Consider the following 18,597-nt stretch of genomic DNA (forward strand, 5'->3'; position numbering starts at 1 on the left):
TAAAGCATTTCCAAGAAATAGAAAACTAAGAAATTTAGATAAAGCACCAGCTGTCACCATGTCACCAAGTTAATGCTAATTCCTCACTAGTCACCATCCGATGATGAAGAGCAGAGGACAAAGGGAAGGAACACTTCTAGAAAGAAAGAGAACCCTGAAATTACATTTACTTAGGGGTTCCTCCAAAGGCATCTTGGTCAAGTTAATACATTTCTGAGGAGCAGAAATAGATTATAAAGTTAAGGCTCAAGATCATGCATTCATAATAAAATACAATTACTGATATTTAAGTGATATTGAATGTCATACAACATATTTAAAGTTTGTCACTTACATCAACAGTATGCATATTTTCTTTCTGAATCCTTTGGGATTTTGTGGGTACACTGTAATCAATCTTTATACAAATGGAACAAATATCAGAATCTTGAACTACATGGATATGAGTGGCTGCATTTTTACGATTATGTCAAAGACCAACTATTTGTGTCTATCTTTTAAAGATAATTTCAACTGTGAAAATTAATACTTAGGATTTTCAAGCTTTTCAAATATAAAAACATTTTACAGAATGTGTGATAAGATTAAAAACAGCAAAAAAAAACCTGGAAAGATAAATGACAAAGTAAAAACTAATCTGCATACGCTAATGTTATACAACACCACCAACAACAAACTTACACTTTAATCTATTCAGAGTCCTCACAGTTTCAGTGATTGCTGTCTTTCTCTAAGTTATAGGGAACCATAAAGTCAGTGAAAAGTATTTCAAAGTGGCCACAGTTTCCCAATTAAAGATCAAGACACTGCAAAAATCCTTACACATAATGGTAACCCCGACCCTTCGAATTCATATTATGACTTTCATTTGCCAGCTCTTACTACTCAATGTTGCATTATGGCTAAATGGTAAAAATACATCAGTGTTATGACAGATATGAATCTACTAACAGTTTCTATATTGTATCGTTTTAGTAAATGTATACTTTTTAAAAAACATAAATGAGAAAAAAATGAGAAAAATGTAGGCCATAACTATAGTTCCCTTTGCACTTCTTATTCTATGAATCCATTCTGTTGAAGAACTAGAGCTTAGGTAGAAGTAGCCAAAAAGATGAAAAACCAGGAATCCAAAAACAATTAAGCAATATTAATTCCTAGTACCGAAAGAAAGAAAGAAAGAAAGAAAGAGAGGAAGGAAGGAAGGAAGGAAGGAAGAACAAAAACCAAAACAAAAACAAAAACAAAAACAAAAACAAAAACCAAGGCTCCAGTTAACCAAAGTGGCTTGAATCAGCCCAAGACTATCTGTGGTTGATCTCAAAGGCACTTTCTAAGACCTGTCCTTTCTCTTCCCCAGTTGACATCTGTCTGGCAAGTTTATGATTTAACAGCTTGCAGCACTGTGTTTTTATTAACACTACCCGACATTAAGAAAGTAATTGTTTATTTGTAACTAAGTCCTCTTAATGATGATTTGAATCCCATCAAGTTAAAGTAGACATAAAGTATACAAGAAAGCTACTCATCTCTACCATCACTTCCTCAGTCCTCTAGATGAAACACACACCATAAAAGCCAGATAGAGAAAACAAGCATTGGATTATCAAATTGCAAATTTAACCCATTTAACTCACTAAAGTGATTCTAAGGGCTTATCTTGGTTAGACTCAGTATACAAAGGTGAAAGTCAACTTGACATGGAGTCTTGTGAGCACAAGCTTAACTTCCATGGGTTGTAAACAATTGATTATTAAGTAAAATCTTTACTTCTCTGATCTTCATTTTTATTTCTGATTCAAACTTCTAACATTTTTAGAATATGTGAAAAAGGTGAAAAAAGGTGGCAAGTGGGATTAGATTTGGCTTTGAATAGTTAACTTTTCTTCAGCTTTGTCAAAATAAGCATTTTCTGTGGTAGCTTGAACTTCCTTGTCATCATCTATCATATGAATGTCTGATGTATTTTTGTCATTTCGCCTCAAGCGGTAATTTTTATAAGCACGCTGGATTATGGTTGCTGAGACTGCCTCTTGTTTTCGTTTCAGAGTAGTTGTAATTGGTTCATACGTGATCTTAAAAGGGTTGGCTAATGCAAACCCTGATTCCATCTCTGAAATAACTTTCTCCATCCTCACATCTGTACCCATAACTCGTTTAGTTAAAGCAAGTAAGATGTCAAGGCAATGAATTCTGTCCCCAGCAGCCATGGGAAGATCCATGGCAATGAGCTGGCCCTTGTTTGGTTTTGCCATAAAAAGAGGAGGGTCAAGAGCAGCTGCAAGATCTGAAAGTTTGCTAGAGTCTATGTACTGGGTCCTATCAGGGTCAAACCTCTTCCATACCTGAAAGAATTTCTTAAAATCATCTTCACTTAATGTCTTGGCTTTTTTCTTAGAAGCAATATTTAAAAATTCCATGACAGCAATAATGTACATGTTTACAATGATCATCCATGATATGAAGATGTAACTGACAAAATAAATAATCCCAACAAAGGGATTACCACAATCTCCTCTAACCTGAGTCCCAGGGTTAATTTTATCAGGATCACAGTCTGACCATTTACTGTTGAAAATTGCATTGAGCATCCCATCCCAGCCAGCAAATATTGTAACTTGGAAAAGACAGAGCATACTGCTGCCAAAGGTTTCAAAGTTGGCCACATCATTAATTCCAAATTCCTTTTTAACATAGGCAAAATTGTACATTCCAAAGATGGCGTAGACAAACATGACCAGAAAGATGAGAAGACTGATGTTCAACAATGCTGGGAAAGATAGCATCAAAGGAAGCAGCAGGTCACGGAACACCTTTGGTCCTTTCCCAGGACGTAGGATGTGGATGATCCGTGAGAGTAGTATCAGTTGCACAACAGAAGGAGGCACAAGGTAGTATCCTACCATCAGAGGCAGAAATAGTCCTTGGTGTGGGAGAAGATAAAACAGGTAATAAAAATATTTAAATATGATTGTATTCAGAGGAATATAAATTATTTTACATTCCATTTTTTCTATATGTTAAGATCATTTTATTAATCCTTCCCTTATAACAGAATATATTGAAAGTGGGGATTAGCCAAATACTCATTGTGGCAATTTTCAGGGTATCTAGCAAAATTTGGAAGATAATTATTTGAATCATCATCTTATTATGCCATTATAGATCAACTAATTCTGGAATCACAGATGGCATGATTCCATAATACAAACTAGTAGTCATATTCTTTTTTTTCAGATTGCAGTTGGATAAATAAATTTAGCTCAATCCAGCCTTTATTGGACATCTAGTATAAAGGTGTCAAAGCAAAATACAAAGATGAATGACCTGACTTCTGTCCTCAAAGGCCTTATATTCTAGAGAGTAGAGGTAGACATTTAAAGTAATTATAATGCAAGGCAGAAAGACCTAGTTGATAAATATAATTACAAAAATGTCTGGCATTCAGTGATTCACAGATTATAATTTATTTATTTCATAAATAGTCTTTGGGTTCTTAGCAGCTTTAAATTGAATTAAATAAATGAGTCTTGGCCTAGAACTATTTTTGTAGCAGTTGTGGGTAGATGAGGGAGTGAGAGCTAGAACTATAAAATTACAATTACCATAAAAGTATAAGGGATGTCCTTTGCAAGTACTGGAGAGACTGTGGTTCATTTTGAGTTGAGAAGATAAGGAGGGGAGAATTCCATGAAGTTTCTAAATGATACGGTATATTTGTTAAATCTGGAATGATTATGTCTCATATTTCTGTTCAACTTGATCACTGTCCATAACCTTCTCTCTGACATTCTACCTTATCTATACCTTCATTTCCACAGTGTATTAGTGAATCTTCTGCTCTGACTCAGAGTTTCATTTTTCCTTATAATCTTCCAAATTCCCCCATTTTGCCAGAGGTATCCCCATTTAATTGTAGATAATTTTTTCTACATCCTCATCTTAGATTTTGTTCACCTCCTTTCTTATCTAAAATCTGACTCTATCTTGAAGACAGTATCTCTCTTGGAATGTTCTCAAGTGTAAAGAGCTCTTTCTTCCCCACTCCATATTTCTCAGAGTAGAAAAATGGAATGACTAAGCATCTTTCATTTTTTTCCAATGTGATTTCCAGATGCTTCAAGTCAATTTTATAAAGAAAAAAAAAGAAATTTCTGTCCTGACACATTGTGGATCATGCCAATGAACTATGATACTATTGCCGACCATTTCTTAGTTCTATGATATTCCTCCCCCCTTGTTCATATTCATTGGAGACTTTAGTACTTGGCTCACTGTCACCCTTTCCACCCCAACACTTACCATCCACAATTCATTGAAAGGCCAGTCTCTCGGTCTTTGACTTTCTTAACTGTAATCTCCATCACTTTACTTTAGTCACATGCAGCTATAGCTATATTCTGGACCCAGGATATTTCGCCTTCTGAGATTTCATATTCAAACAGCTTTCTCCCTGACTGTGATTTCCTCTCCTTTGAGATAGCTGATTCAGTAGCTCTGACTTTAATCCCAAAGGCCCATTCTTTCCTTTCTTTCAAGCTTCTTGTACCTGTCTATCAATAGTTGAACTGCTTCTATTACCAAATGAATAAGCTGAATTTTCTGGAATCACAATTGAGCAAATAGTTTGTCTACCTTTTCACTAGTGACTGTATAGAATAGTGCTTGACACAATAAATATCTAAATATTGTCTCTCATGGAGCTTATATTCCAGTACGTATCTTATGGGGAGGCAGACAAGAAACAAACTTTTCCCTGCTTAAAACATTTTTATCCTAGAATCTTTACTTGTCTACCCCAATTCAATATGTCTCTATTTAGATTTTGCTTCATCCAGGAAGTTTGACCTCTGACCTCTACTTATTGATAGGTACTCCCCTTTCTTGTGCTGCTGTAACACCATGTGCTTCTTTCCTTATCATAACCTTAATAGCACAACATTAAATATGTACTGTTTTATCATCTGAATCCTTACTACATTGTAAACTGTGTGCCTACAGGGATTATGCCTTCCTTATTTACTACTGAATTCTTTGGGTATAGCATAATATCTATTCAAATATAATTGTTAAATAAAAGACTGAGATCCCCAAAGTAAGAGAAAACTGGTGACAAATTCATTAAAGCCTAACGCTCTAGTATTGTGAAAGTTGTAAACAGTTTTGGAGATTAAAAAAAAAAAATAGGGAACTTGAAAGGTTATATCATGTTAAGACATAAATCTCCTTCTAGACACATCCTAGAAAAATAATGTATGTGATATACTGAAGGGGTAATTAAGCATTTACCTGGTAACCTCTTAAGTGAAGTCTATGTATTAATTCAACAAGTATTTTTTAGTATCTTATAGCTGTCATGTGTACATGTATGAATGTAAAAATACAAACCATTGCTATTGGAATAAAAAGCGTCTCTATCTGTTTTGCCTACTAAAAGACTATATCTTGGGACATATTTAGTATAAGAACTTGCCTGAATTAGTATTACTATAAAAGAAAATCTAACTAAACAAACTCTTACCTGTAATAGAGAAAATAACCACCATAAAATCAAAAATGTTCCATCCCATGGTGAAATAGTTACAACGAAAAGAGATGAGCTTCAGTACACATTCTCCCGTGTATACCATAACAAGAAATAAGGTAATCCAGTAGAGAGCAGTGTCCATTTCTGAACTCTGTTCATCACTTTGTATCATAATGGTCATTGCTTGGAAACAGATAAGAACCATAATGAAGACATTAAAAACTTGGCTTGTTACCAAGTCAAACATGAATCTTTGGAACTTGTTCTGTGTGTAAAAAAAAAAAAAAAAAGGTGGGTGTAATAGCCTTATTAGTAGGATATATACATACACATGTAGTCTTTACGTTTATAATTTACCTCCCAGCATAAACAGGAAAATAAGTGAGTACCTAAGTTTTTGTCAAACTAGAATTCTAATGTATGGTCAAAACAAACAAAAAGATCATCAAAACCTTGTTAAAGAACATATTTTTAAATTTTGTCAAAAGCATTTGTGGAGAATTTAACATTTTTTTAAATGTTTATTTATTTTTGAAAGAGAAAGAGAGAGAGAGAGAGAGACAGAGCATCAGCGGGGGAGGGGCAGGGAGAGAAACAGAAACGGAAGTAGGCACAGAGCCCCACCTGGGGCTTGAACCCATGAACCACAAGATCATGACCTGAACCAAAGTCAGACACTTAACTGACTGAGCCACCCAGGCACCCTGCATTTGTGAAGAATTTTAAAAACACATATTCATTTTAAAAAGAGAATGTATGAAATAAACTTTTTACGAAGCTTTGAAAACAAATCTAGATGTTTTCTTACTCTTGGGCGACGTATTATTTTTTGAGAGTCCTCATGCAACAGCCCCCTCAGTGCATGGTATTGTCTCTTCTGTTTCACTGTTATAAAGATATTTGAGCCTCCCTGGTAAAGAAATGAAAGAAAAAGATATTAAAATCACATGAATCTAAATTTCACCTTTTGTCAATAGTACATTTTGGAAAGCTTGGTAATTACTGATTTAACCTTTTATAAAGGTCTTAAAGGCAATGAACTAAATCACATTTAACCATGTCTGATTTCTGCACACAAATCCATACCGAGCACATGTAGAATATATGGTAATGACCGATATCAATGATCTTTTGGTGCACTTTCCTGTGGGTAGTCTACTCTTTTTTAACTTTTCAGTCTACTGAGGCCTACCTCATGTTAAGCAGAGACAAAGGAGAAACAGTGGGGGATAAGTGGAAAGGTTTGTCAAGAAAAACTGAACTCAAAAGCTAAGGAAAAATTGGTTTGTATCTTCTAATAACAGGAAAAAATATAATTGAGCATTTATGTGTTTTTATAAGTTCATATATTAATTTACTAAATAATACTTTCAAAAGATATTTTTTATACTATTAATCCAACAGCACTTTGTGCTTACTTCTTCATAGTACCTTTTAGAGCTTTTCATCTTTGTGTTCCTAGTACTAAGTATCTTATACAAAATATATAAAGTGAATAAGAGGTAAGTGGTTAGTGTGTTAATCTAGAAATTAGGAATTGTTACTGCCCTAAGTCAGGACTTAGTTACTTAAATTTGATAGGGGTCACCGGTTTGAAGCCCAGGAGCAAATCCTGGAATGTTATCCCACTGGATTGATCCCAAGAAGCTGAAGCTTCCAGTCAAATGGATATTTGATCACTGATCTTCTAATCCCATTTGATTAGTGGAGGCTGAGAGCAGTTTATCAGATGCTGCACATGACTAAACTTTGATGACATGGCTGAAAACAGAATTTCAAAACTAGACTATTCTTTTGATTTTTTAGAAGGCTTTCCTATACCTCTAGAAAGTAGGTCTCTGTGGTTAAAATAAGCAGATTTAAATGACTTTTGAGGTCTTTGCATTTGCAGAAGCCTTGAAGGCCTTTGTGTGGAGGTGGGATCAAATGGGTTTTTCAATTCTGTCTCTGAATTGTCCCTTACTAATTTCAAGCACTGCTATTTAGGACATGGGGTTAGGATTTAGGATACCCCCTACTTCTAGCAGAAAAAGCTACTGCACTGACAAAGATGTCTATGCTAGATATGACTATGAAGGCTTTGAACATATCAGAGAGTATTTTTCTTGAACTTCTTCACCTATTTGTGCAGATGTGCCACAATATTACTTGTTGGTCAGCATGTCATTATTTACAAACATATATATATATAGAAACACCTGCAATTTTTAACCTTTTAACTTGTTTGTTTATATTTCAATATATAAAACAATGTAAAGATGAACATTTTAGCAATATTTATCAATATGCAGGAACATCAAATTTTTTTAATAGATAAGCACCAAATAAAAATTACATTAAGCTGAATCCAAAACCAATTATTTGAAGCAGGACATTCTTATAAATGTGTTTTCTCAGGTATTAGTGAACAAAGAATATTTATACTTATCTTTATTTTATGCTTGTTGAAATTAGCAATAATAACACCGATCAGCATACTCAAAGGAAGAAATAATCCAATAACAATAAAGCTGATAAAGTAACAAGACATGTAGATGTTGTCTTCAAAATTAGGTTGCTTATTTACCTAAAAGTTAAGTTAAAAAATAATCAAAATAAGACAGGGCATAGTGGATTTTTAGGGCAGTGAAAATATTCTGTATGATATTGTAATGATAGTTACATGTCAGTCATTACACAATTGTTCAAACCCATATAATGTACAACACCAAGTGAACCCTCAAATAAACTCTGGACTTTGGGAGAGTATGATCTGTCAATGTAGGTTCATCCTGGGTAAAAATGTACCATTCTGGTAAGTGATATCAATAATAGGCTATGCATGTGTGGGGTCAAGTGGGTATAGGGGAAATCTCTATGCTTTCCTCTCAATTTTGTTGTAAACCTAAAACTGCTCTAAAAAAGTAAAGTCTTTAAAAATGAAAATAAATTAAAAAGTGAAAAATAAGCAAAATATTGATACTAACGCTTTAAAACATAAGATTTATAAAACAATTTACAACAGGAAAATCCAACAATTCTACAGAAGTAACATTTTCTCTTTGCTCGTTAGTGAAAGGATATCATTGCTTTGTTTATTTGGATTTTAAAATTTATTGCATTGGTTTAACCATTGTTATGAAGTCTGATAATCCTTCAAATGGGCTTATTGGGGTTCAACCACTGTACATAATCCTGGAAGGATTTCGTTTTCTGTGAAATGTTCAATTTGAAATGTATTTAATTTCTGTCTACTATAAGCATTCACTTTGATCATGTTATCTATTCTATTATTGTTGGTACCCTCTTCTTGAATTGTAAAAATAACTTTTCTTGAATTTTAACAATGGCCGTAAGATTATATTATACTTACACCAGTAGAATCAACTGCTGAATTCATAATGGTGATCCATCCATTAAATGTTGCCTGTAAAAATGGCATGTATTTAATTCTTATGGAAATCTTAAGCTTTGTTTCAAATAAAAAGTGAAACTCAATTTGTTATTAATACAGTAAAACATTTGATTACTAAGGCTGACCACATTTCAATATACCCTGTAATTGAGACCTTTATCATTTTCATTGTTGCATTTCTATTATCTGTTAACAACTATTCAACAACTGTTTATTTTTACTTAGCTTAATTGTAGTAGTTTTACTGTAGTTGATAACAAAATGTTGTAAGATAGTATAAATAGAAAGAAAGAGAGAGAGAGAGAGAGAGAGGTAGATAGATAAATGATAAATAAATACACATTGCCCAAGTGTCATTGTTAGTGGTAACTGCTATTTATGTGCTTTTCTATTGGGGTGGTAAGACAAGAATGAATGATTTATCTCCTCACTTCTGTTAGATGGTGGGTGACTGAGTAGCCATTCCTCATAGCACTGAGTAGAAACAAAACAGTAGTAACTTTAGTTGTACCAAAAATTGTGACCCTATTACCTTATCAGTGATGGTGGAAATAGGTTTGGCCAGTACCTGCCATCTCCCCCGTCAGTCCTACCTTCATCTTCACTTCCTTCTCCCAGGAAAGCAGGGTCTGCATTTCACTTTCATCTTTCCAAATGAGCCTAGTGTAGTATGTTGCATAACATGTATTTTAAATAATTGCTAAAATATGTTATAACCAACTCTAGTAATCATTCACATTTTGTCCATTCACATTTGTCCACATTATGTCCACCTATAATATGCACGGACATCTAAAAACACTGATAAAAAGTAAAAAACATCAAAAGTGAACTTACTACTTGAAGCAGTGAAAGGAAACCATTTCCAACATTATCAAAGTTCAGTTTTGCATTCTCCCATTGCATGGATTCATTAAACACAAGGCTTTCACACTGACTCTTATTCATGACTTCAGATATAGGAAACCTTTCTCCACTTGTTGGGTCAATGCATTCATAGAACGTGCCAGCAAATAAGTACACTCCTATGATGCTAAAAGCCAGCCAGATCATTAAGCAGACCAGAAACACATTCAAAGCAGGTAAAGTTGTTTTTATCAAAGCTCTCACAACCACCTGGCATATAAAAAACAAACAGGTAAACTTTAGGTAAGAAATGTGAAATCACTTTAGTTGAACTGGAAATACTAAATGTAATGTCATATTGAAATAACAAAAACAGGTCATCTCTAAAGATTCAATAGGCCAGCATGCCAGTATTTGAATTACCTAAATTATAAATTTCAATTAAAAATATACATTAAAAATCCAGATAGTCTCAAAATAGTTGTACTAAAAAAATCATGAAAAAGCAACTGCGTTGATTAGTAAAATAATTATTTCACTGATTTAACACATTTATCAGCTTCCTGTATTGGGCCAGAAATGGGCAAGACAACTGAACCTGTGTGTTTGTATGTGTACATATTATCTAGAAAGCATATAAAATGAGAAAGAAAGGCCTAGATCTAAGTCTGGGTGATTCTAACTTTAGGGAGGATTAACCTACAAAGCAGACACTGAAGTGGCAGGGGAAATACGAGGAGGACCAAGAGACTGTAGATCAATGAAATAAAGGCAAGAGACTATTTCAAGAAACACTGAATGGGCCTCTGCACCCTGCAGAGTCACAAACCTCCTCACTGCACCACTCTATGTCACTGGTGAGCCACTCCAGAGCAGGAAGTTTGGGAAATAAATCAACCACTTGAATTTGATTAATAGTAATAGTTTGGAATCACCATCTCCATTTCCTCAACTCCCTTCTCTCTTGAATATTATAATCAGATTTTATTCTTATCACTCCACTATAGCTGTTATGGCAAATGTAAAGCATTTCCTATACCAACAGAAATATTCATTCTTGGTACATATCTTTCCTTTAGCATTTACACTTTTGATTCGTTTCTACCAACCTCATTTCTCTCTCTCTCTCTCTCTCTCTCTCTCTCCCTCTCTCTCTTTTTGTGAAGACCACTGATTCTCTTTTCTACCATTCTAACCTTCCCTTCCCTTAGCCATTACTGGATAGATACCCTTTTTGCTGTACTTTTTTGTTGATATCCCTCAGTTTTCTGGACTTGAATAAATATTTTAACTTTTAATTGTGCTTTCAGTAACACTTTATTCCTAAAACTAAGTCACAGATCCTTTGTTGGCACTTTGGATATTTTGAGAAGTCCACTGATGACTCTAATGAAAAAAATGCTATCCCTATCAGAAAATACACTTGTGTAAGAATAAAAGTAGTAGATACTGTTGATACAAATATTTCAGTAGTAAGAGTACCCAGCACCTGGAGTTTATTAAATACATAAAACATTAATTTTGTAATCATGTGGCTTCCTTAAATATTCAATGGTATGTTTTCAGAACTCATTCAACTACAGAACTTCCAGAGGTTGAGATGAAGCTTAAAGATCTGGATCTGCAATAGAGCAGAATAGAGTCCAGAAATAAACCCATGATGACATGGTCAATTAATCTACAACAAAGGAAGAAAGAATATACGGTGGGAAAAGACAGTCTTCAATAAATGGTGCTGGGAAAACTGAGCAGCCACATGTAGAAGAATGAATTTGGACCACGTTTTTATACCATGCACAAAAATAAACTCACAATGGATTAAAGACCTGATTATGAGTCCTGAAGCCATAAAAATCCTAGAAAAAACTATAGGTAGTAATCTCTTTGTTGTTAGCCTTAACAACATTTTCTCTTCATTTTCTGTCTCTTCAGACAAAGAAAACAAAGGCAAAAATAAACTATTACTGGATTACACAAAAAATGAAAAACTTTTGCACAGTGAAGGAAACCATCAACAAAATGAACAGGCAGCCTCCTGAATATGAGAGAATATTTGCAAATGATATATCTGATAAAGGGTTAGTTAATATACAAAATATATAAAGAACTTATACATCTTAACATAAAAAAACCCATAAGCAATCCAATTAAAAAATTGGACCTCAATAGCCAAAGACATTCAGAAGGCTAACATATGAAAAGAGACTCAACATCACTAATCATTGGGGTAATGCAAATGGAAACCACAATGAGATACCACCTTACATCTGACAGAATGGCTAGTATCAAAATGATAAGAAATAGCAAGTGCTGGTGAAGATGTGGGGTGGGGAAACCCTTATTCACTGTTGGTGGGAATGTAAATTTGTGTAGCAACTATAGAAAATTGTATGGAGGTTCCTCAAAAAATTAAAAATAGAAATAGTACATAATTCAATAATTCTACTTCTGGATATTTACCCAAAGAAAATGAAAACACTAATATGAAAGTATATATGCATTTCTATGCTTACTGCAGCATTGTTTACAATAGCCAAGATATGGAAGCAACCTAAGTATCTATGAACAGATGAATGGATAAAGAAGATGCTGTATATATAAACAATGGGCTATTACTCAGCCATAAAAATGAATGAGATCTTGCTATTAGCAACCACATGGATGGGCTTTGAGAGTACTGTGCTAAAAGAAATAAGTCAGACAGAGAAAGACAGATACCATATGGTTTCACCTATACGTGGAATTTAAAAATAAAACAAGTGAACAAACAAAACGAAACAGAACAGACTCATCTATACAGGAAACAAACTAGTGGTTATCAGAGTGGAGATCTATACAGGAAACAAACTAGTGGTTATCAGAGTGGAGAGGGGTTGGCAGTGGGTGGAGGGGATTAAGAGGTACAAACTTCCAGTTATAGTAAGAATATTTCTTCCCCAACACCAGCAATGCATTTAGGGAATAGGTTGATCAGGGCTAATTCCTGTTTTAACGAGTTGATCACAGATTCATATGAATTATAAAAATATTACTATCAGTCATGTACTTACATATATATTAAAGTATAATTAATGTACTTAATACATGTATTTATGTATGCATATGTGTATATATAAATATCATATAAAGATTATGCTATTAAAATTTCTGAAACATATTTTGGTTTAAAATACTTTAAATTACTTATATTTCTATTTGTTTATAATAATCATCTATAATTATCTAAATTTTGAGATTAAAACAAGTATCCATGTTTTTGCCAAGTGAAAAGATCTTAAGTGTTATGGTTTATTAATATATGGCAGTTTTAATGTAATATATAATATATGAACTATAAGAAAAATACACATCAAACATAAATAATTTTCTTACTGGATCCTACCTACACTGAATATGTGATATTCTGTAATATTATTCAAGTAGGCAGATTAATGATAAATAATCTATATAAATAAAAAATTCAAGAAAACAGATGTATGGTTATCAAATAAAAGATAAAACTAGACTTTTTTTTCCCATTTCTGCACATAGCTGATGACTGTATTTTACATAATTATACTATTTGTGGTGGCCATAAACTGTTTGCTCCATTAGGTCGAGCCATTTGGGGTGGGTTTCCATTGTAGGCACAAAAGATTGAACACTGGTTGTTTTATGTGGCTTTACCTGTTAGCTTCCCTCACATTGTTCAAAAGAGGTTTAATGTGACGGTGAGGGAGAGATGACAAGAATTCATAATTTGTGATGCGTGACTTGAAAACATTAATTTATTTTAAAATTCAAACTTTTATTCAGTATAATTACTTAGCGTGTACGATATTCCTATAATTTTAAGCATCTAGGTGATCAAAGTTTCATTTTGTCAGTTATATTTTTAACATTGAGATAATTGTATTAATACTCATAGACACCCAAGTGGGCTACAATAGTACTAGTTTTTAAATTTTTATATTATTTTTCTCAACTATTAGGGTTTTTTTCTTATCTTTATGATTTTTCATATCTTATGAGCAGGAAAGTCCTAAAATCTTAATAAGCATAACTCATATACCTTTCTTCTATATTTGTAAATTGTGGAATATAAGGTTTTTGCATTAGTATTGTTAAAGATGCAAATGAGAAGACTATAAAGTTTTTAATTTATAGAAATTTATTAATCTTAAATAAAAACCTACATATTAGTTTAGACACTTTTTTCTTACCTTCATTCTTTCAAATTGAGATAGAACTCTGAGTGCCCGGAGGAATTTAACAGAAATTAGTGGTTTGAATTCTTCCCGAGATTTGCCTATTAAGCTAAGACAAAACACCTAAACATATTTAAGAAAAAAAAGAGTGAATAGGGTTTATTTTAACTTTAATCAAAACAATCTGCAAAATAAACTTTGCACTTATTTAAAAATGATAAACAGTCAAAGCTTCCCAAGAAATATGCAAAGATGTAAAATATATTTCAATATATCTTAACAATGACTTAAAGAAAAGTATAAGAAAATAACCTTGTGTTAAAGTTACTTTAAAAAAGATAAAGATAAAACAAAAACATTTTCTGGTAGTAGGAATATATATATTATTGAAATAAAAAAATTTGTATATTTGACATTCTTTATGATCAAGGGTTAATATTTACATCCATTTTTTGTTTGAAATTAGATTAATAATCAGTTTCATGATTATTTTCCATACAGTAATAGTATATCATGTATTCATAAAAACAAAATTTGAAATATATTTACATGTGAATTCATATATAAATATGGTTAACACAATATACAAAATAGTATTTCAGAGAAGAGGCATCAAAGAGTATATGAACATTGTTAAGTTTAAGTACAAATTATAAAAATGTATACAAAGATACCAAGGTGATTTCTTAAAGTAAACATATGCATAAAGATCATTCAGGGTTAATAAATGTTAACAGAGATTGAGCAAGATGATAGAGTTACAACCAACTTTTATAGTACCTTCCTATTTTATGTATTTTCAAGCAACATAAATGAAAAATTTGTTCTTTTTTATCCTATACTAAGAGATGGCCTTAAAGTGAGCTTTGGAGTAAACATATGATTTATGTAAGTGTCACGGGTTGTGTACACCTAAGAACAATGACTAGGAAACAGGAAGGTGGGTTGCAGATATAGTGTGATTTTTGTTGGAGGAGAAGATTAATTTGCAATAATTTATTTAGAAGACAGAGATCAGATACTGTAAGTCATTATTTATACAGTGAGAAGCTTCAGTCAATCATTGCTTATAGAATAGGAACAATTTGTTCATTCAACAAAAATTACTGAGTACCTACTATGATACATGAGTTGCTCTAAGCATTAGGGATAAGAAGAGAACCACATTGGGAAAGCATTTCTTCCCCAAAGGAGCTAACCTTTCAAAGGGGAAGACAAACAATCACAATGAATAAACAATGAATGTCAATTAATATATAATATTAATAGGTGCTATAGAGATGAAGAGTGCAGAGAAAGGAAAAAGGAGCATTGTAGTAGTTGCAGTTTTGAATACGGTAGTGGGGAAAGACCCAATTTCTGCATTCTTATTTGAGTAGACATAAATGAGGTGAGCCAGCAAAAGTTCCAGGTGGAAGGAAAAATAACTGCAAAGGCACTAAGATGGAAGGAATCTCGGCATATGGGAGATCTTCAGGAAGGTCAGTGCAGGTGGAGCAGTCTATAAATTGGGATAATGGAAACGGAAAGTAATAGGAGACAAGACCGATCATGGAGAAACTTGTAGGCTTTGATGGCAGAGAATGTAGCTTTTTACTCGGAGCGACATGAGATGCTTATTGGAGAGTTTCAAGAAGAAAAGAGACCTGGACTGACTTCTGTTTTACAGCAGTAACATGTATGTGGTTGCTATGTGGAGCTTAGAAGGAAGGTGTGCAGTGGCAGGGGCAGGGATCTGCACTGGAAATCCAACTGAGAATCTTCAGTAGCTTGGATCACAGTGGTAATGGTGAAGGTTATGGTAAGTCGTCTGTTTTGAATATATGATTTAAACATCAAGCCAACAGAACTTAAATACTTCAGGATGTCTATCCCATTAGTAGTGGGTTCATACGTGGTCATTAGAATAATCTAGGGGTGAAATATTGAACTTTAAAATTTTTAGGTTGAGAGGAAAAGGACAAATGTTAAGTATTACAAGTGAAGAAATAGGGGATTTTGGTGACTAAAAATTTACAAAGAGAGGAAAAAGGTAGATATAAGTAAAGGAAAGAGTTAAGTGAGAGTAAGAGTAAAGAAGAAAAAAATTGAATAATAGTCTTTAAAATTTTTCTTTGCAATACGTACAATGACAACCATGAAGTCTAGCTTATACCAGCTATCAGTGAAATAGGCTTTAAAACCATATGCCATCCACTTTAGAAGCATTTCCAGAATGAAGATGTAAGTGAAGATCATGTCAGCATATTCTAATAAGATTTTAATAGTCTTTCTCTGATCGATATATATATCTTCAAAAGCCTGTGGGTAAAACATTTGAGGATTAGTGTACATGTAATTTTTTAAAAAATCTTTTGGCATAGAGAGGAATGAAATGCTATCTCTAGCAAACAGATCGTGAGCAAAGTCATAGGTTGTAGTTTCATGGGCTGGTTCACTTGGTTTGGATTTATTCACATAATCCATAAGTAACATTTTCTGATCCTATGTCTATAGCAGACATCAGTAATTGGTCCCAGAATTTTTTATAGAGACTGAATTTGGCACCACAGTGATCCAGAATTCTTCTCATGAATCAGTTAATCAAACTTAATATAAGAGGCAAAACCTTTGCTCACATCTAACTGGTTCTTATCTCTAATTCCATGTAGCCAATTTGCAGATATGTGGCACTTACTAAGAGAGTAGAAATTCTTTTAAATATGTCTTCAGGAAAAATAAGGTAACAACAGAGATGGAGGCAAAGCATAAGAGACTCTTAAATATGGAGAACTGAGGGTTGCTGGAGGGGAGGTGGGGAGGATGGGCTAAATGGGTGATGGGCATTAAGGAGGGCACTTGCTGGGATGAGCACTGGTGTTATATGTAAGTGATGAGTCACTGGGTTCTACTCTTGAAACCAATACTACACTGTATGCTAATTAACTTGAATGTAAATAAATATATATATTTTTTAATTATAAAATTGCTACAGAACATAAAAACACGCCAAATAATGTAAAGATATGCCATTTTGCCTAGATGGAAGACTCAATATTATAAAATATTATGTCTGTATAAATTAATGTGTAATTTCAGTGTGGCCCCAATAAAACATCTAATAGATAATAAAATATCTAATAAATTGCTCTGCTGCAGAAATAATCAGGCAAACCAGTGGAAACACATGAATATGAAATAAAACTATAATCATTTCTCCAAAGCTTCTCAGATTAATAGGTCAACCTTTACTTTACTGTAGAGGATACAAAGTCTGATAATGTCACTGAAAGCAATTTCATAGTGTTTTTATCTCAGCACTGAAAAAAGGCAATAAAGTACCAACAAAGTCAGGAAGGCTTGTATTAAAGTGCATTCAAGGTCAAAAAGTAAACAAAGATCGGGGCACCTGGGTCGTTCAGTCAGTTAAGCATCAGACTTCACCTCATGTCATGATCTCATGGTTTGTGAGAAAATGTTACTTTTATTTAACATTAGATTTATAAGAATCACACCATTATTAACATAGGATTACTTTAATCCTTGTTTACTTTTTTTAATGTTTATTTATTTTTCAGAGAGAGAGAGAGAACAGAATGGGAAAGGGGGAGGGGCAGAAAGAGAGGGAAACACAGAATCTGAAGCAGATTCTAGGCTCTGAGCTGTCAATACAGAGCCTGACACAGGGCTCGAACTCATGAATTGTGAGATCATGGCCCGAGCGGAAGTCAGGCACTTAACCGACTGAGCCACCCAGGTGAAAATTCTTTAGGTTAGACACTTATAATTTCTAGGTTTGTGGTAAATGTGTGGTAAATGTCAATATAAAATTTACTTTAAAAATTGTATGTAGTACAAAGTCTGGTTCCCAGCCATGAATCCATTCTTTTTGCTCTGTGTATCTCACAATTAACTATTTCTTATGTATCCTTCTCTGATCCTCTTTAATCAAACACTGGAAAATAATATAATATAAATTCTATTTTTTCTTTATTTCCTAAGTAAAATGTCATATGCCTCATTCAATATCAAATAAATCAAACAATTTCAAAAGTTATGAATCACAGTGGGAAACATGAATATTAATAGATACCTAATAGATACACTTTATTCTAGATCTTTCTCTTTTTTTGCACATTGCTATAACTTGCAATATTAGCATGCATACAGCTTTTGAATTTTCAAAATAGCTGCACGGTGTCCCATTGGATGATTATATCAGAGCATATTTAAACAGTTACCTATTGTAGACTATTTTTACTTTTTAATCTTTTTCTATACAAAGAATTCTTCACTGAAGAGCCTTGTAAATGCATTTCATACTTGCTCAGATATTTGTAGGACAATTTCCTAGAATTAAGGTTGTTGTGTCAATGGGTAAATATATTTTTGGTTCAGGGCACCTGGGTGGCTCAGTCAGTTAACAGTCCGACTTCAGCTCAGGTCATGATCTCACGGTCTGTGAGTTCAAGTTCCGCATCAGGCTCTCTGCTCTCAGTGCAGAGCCTGCTTCAGATCCTCTCCCCCCGCCCCTCTCTTGCCCCTCCCCAGCTCATTTACTCTCTTTCTCTCAAAATGCTTCATAAATGCAGGATGTCTGGGTGGCTCAGTTGGTTAAGTGTCCGATTTTGGCTCAGGTCATGATCTCACGGTTCGTGGGCTGG

At 33.5% G+C, this 18,597-nt stretch overlaps 1 protein-coding gene across 4 annotated transcripts in view; it reads right to left on the reverse strand.

The window, feature by feature from the left end:
- Positions 1–464: 464 nt before the first annotated feature.
- The window catches only part of SCN7A (sodium voltage-gated channel alpha subunit 7), a 78,461-nt gene continuing 60,328 nt past the window's right edge, over positions 465–18,597 (reverse strand). For all 4 annotated transcript variants that reach the window (XM_015066918.3, XM_027055566.2, XM_027055565.2 and 1 more), the window contains exons 18-25: positions 16,082–16,255; positions 13,970–14,077; positions 9,759–10,037; positions 8,880–8,933; positions 7,956–8,093; positions 6,336–6,440; positions 5,522–5,792; positions 465–2,923 (exon numbers count right to left, since the gene is read on the reverse strand). In XM_015066918.3, coding sequence (XP_014922404.3) covers positions 1,857–2,923; positions 5,522–5,792; positions 6,336–6,440; positions 7,956–8,093; positions 8,880–8,933; positions 9,759–10,037; positions 13,970–14,077; positions 16,082–16,255 — 2,196 coding nt within the window. In that variant the 3' untranslated portion in view covers positions 465–1,856. The remainder of the gene's footprint in view (positions 2,924–5,521; positions 5,793–6,335; positions 6,441–7,955; positions 8,094–8,879; positions 8,934–9,758; positions 10,038–13,969; positions 14,078–16,081; positions 16,256–18,597) is intronic.

Source organism: Acinonyx jubatus, chromosome C1, assembly GCF_027475565.1.
Source record: "Acinonyx jubatus isolate Ajub_Pintada_27869175 chromosome C1, VMU_Ajub_asm_v1.0, whole genome shotgun sequence".
NCBI classification, from domain to species: Eukaryota; Metazoa; Chordata; class Mammalia; order Carnivora; family Felidae; genus Acinonyx; species Acinonyx jubatus.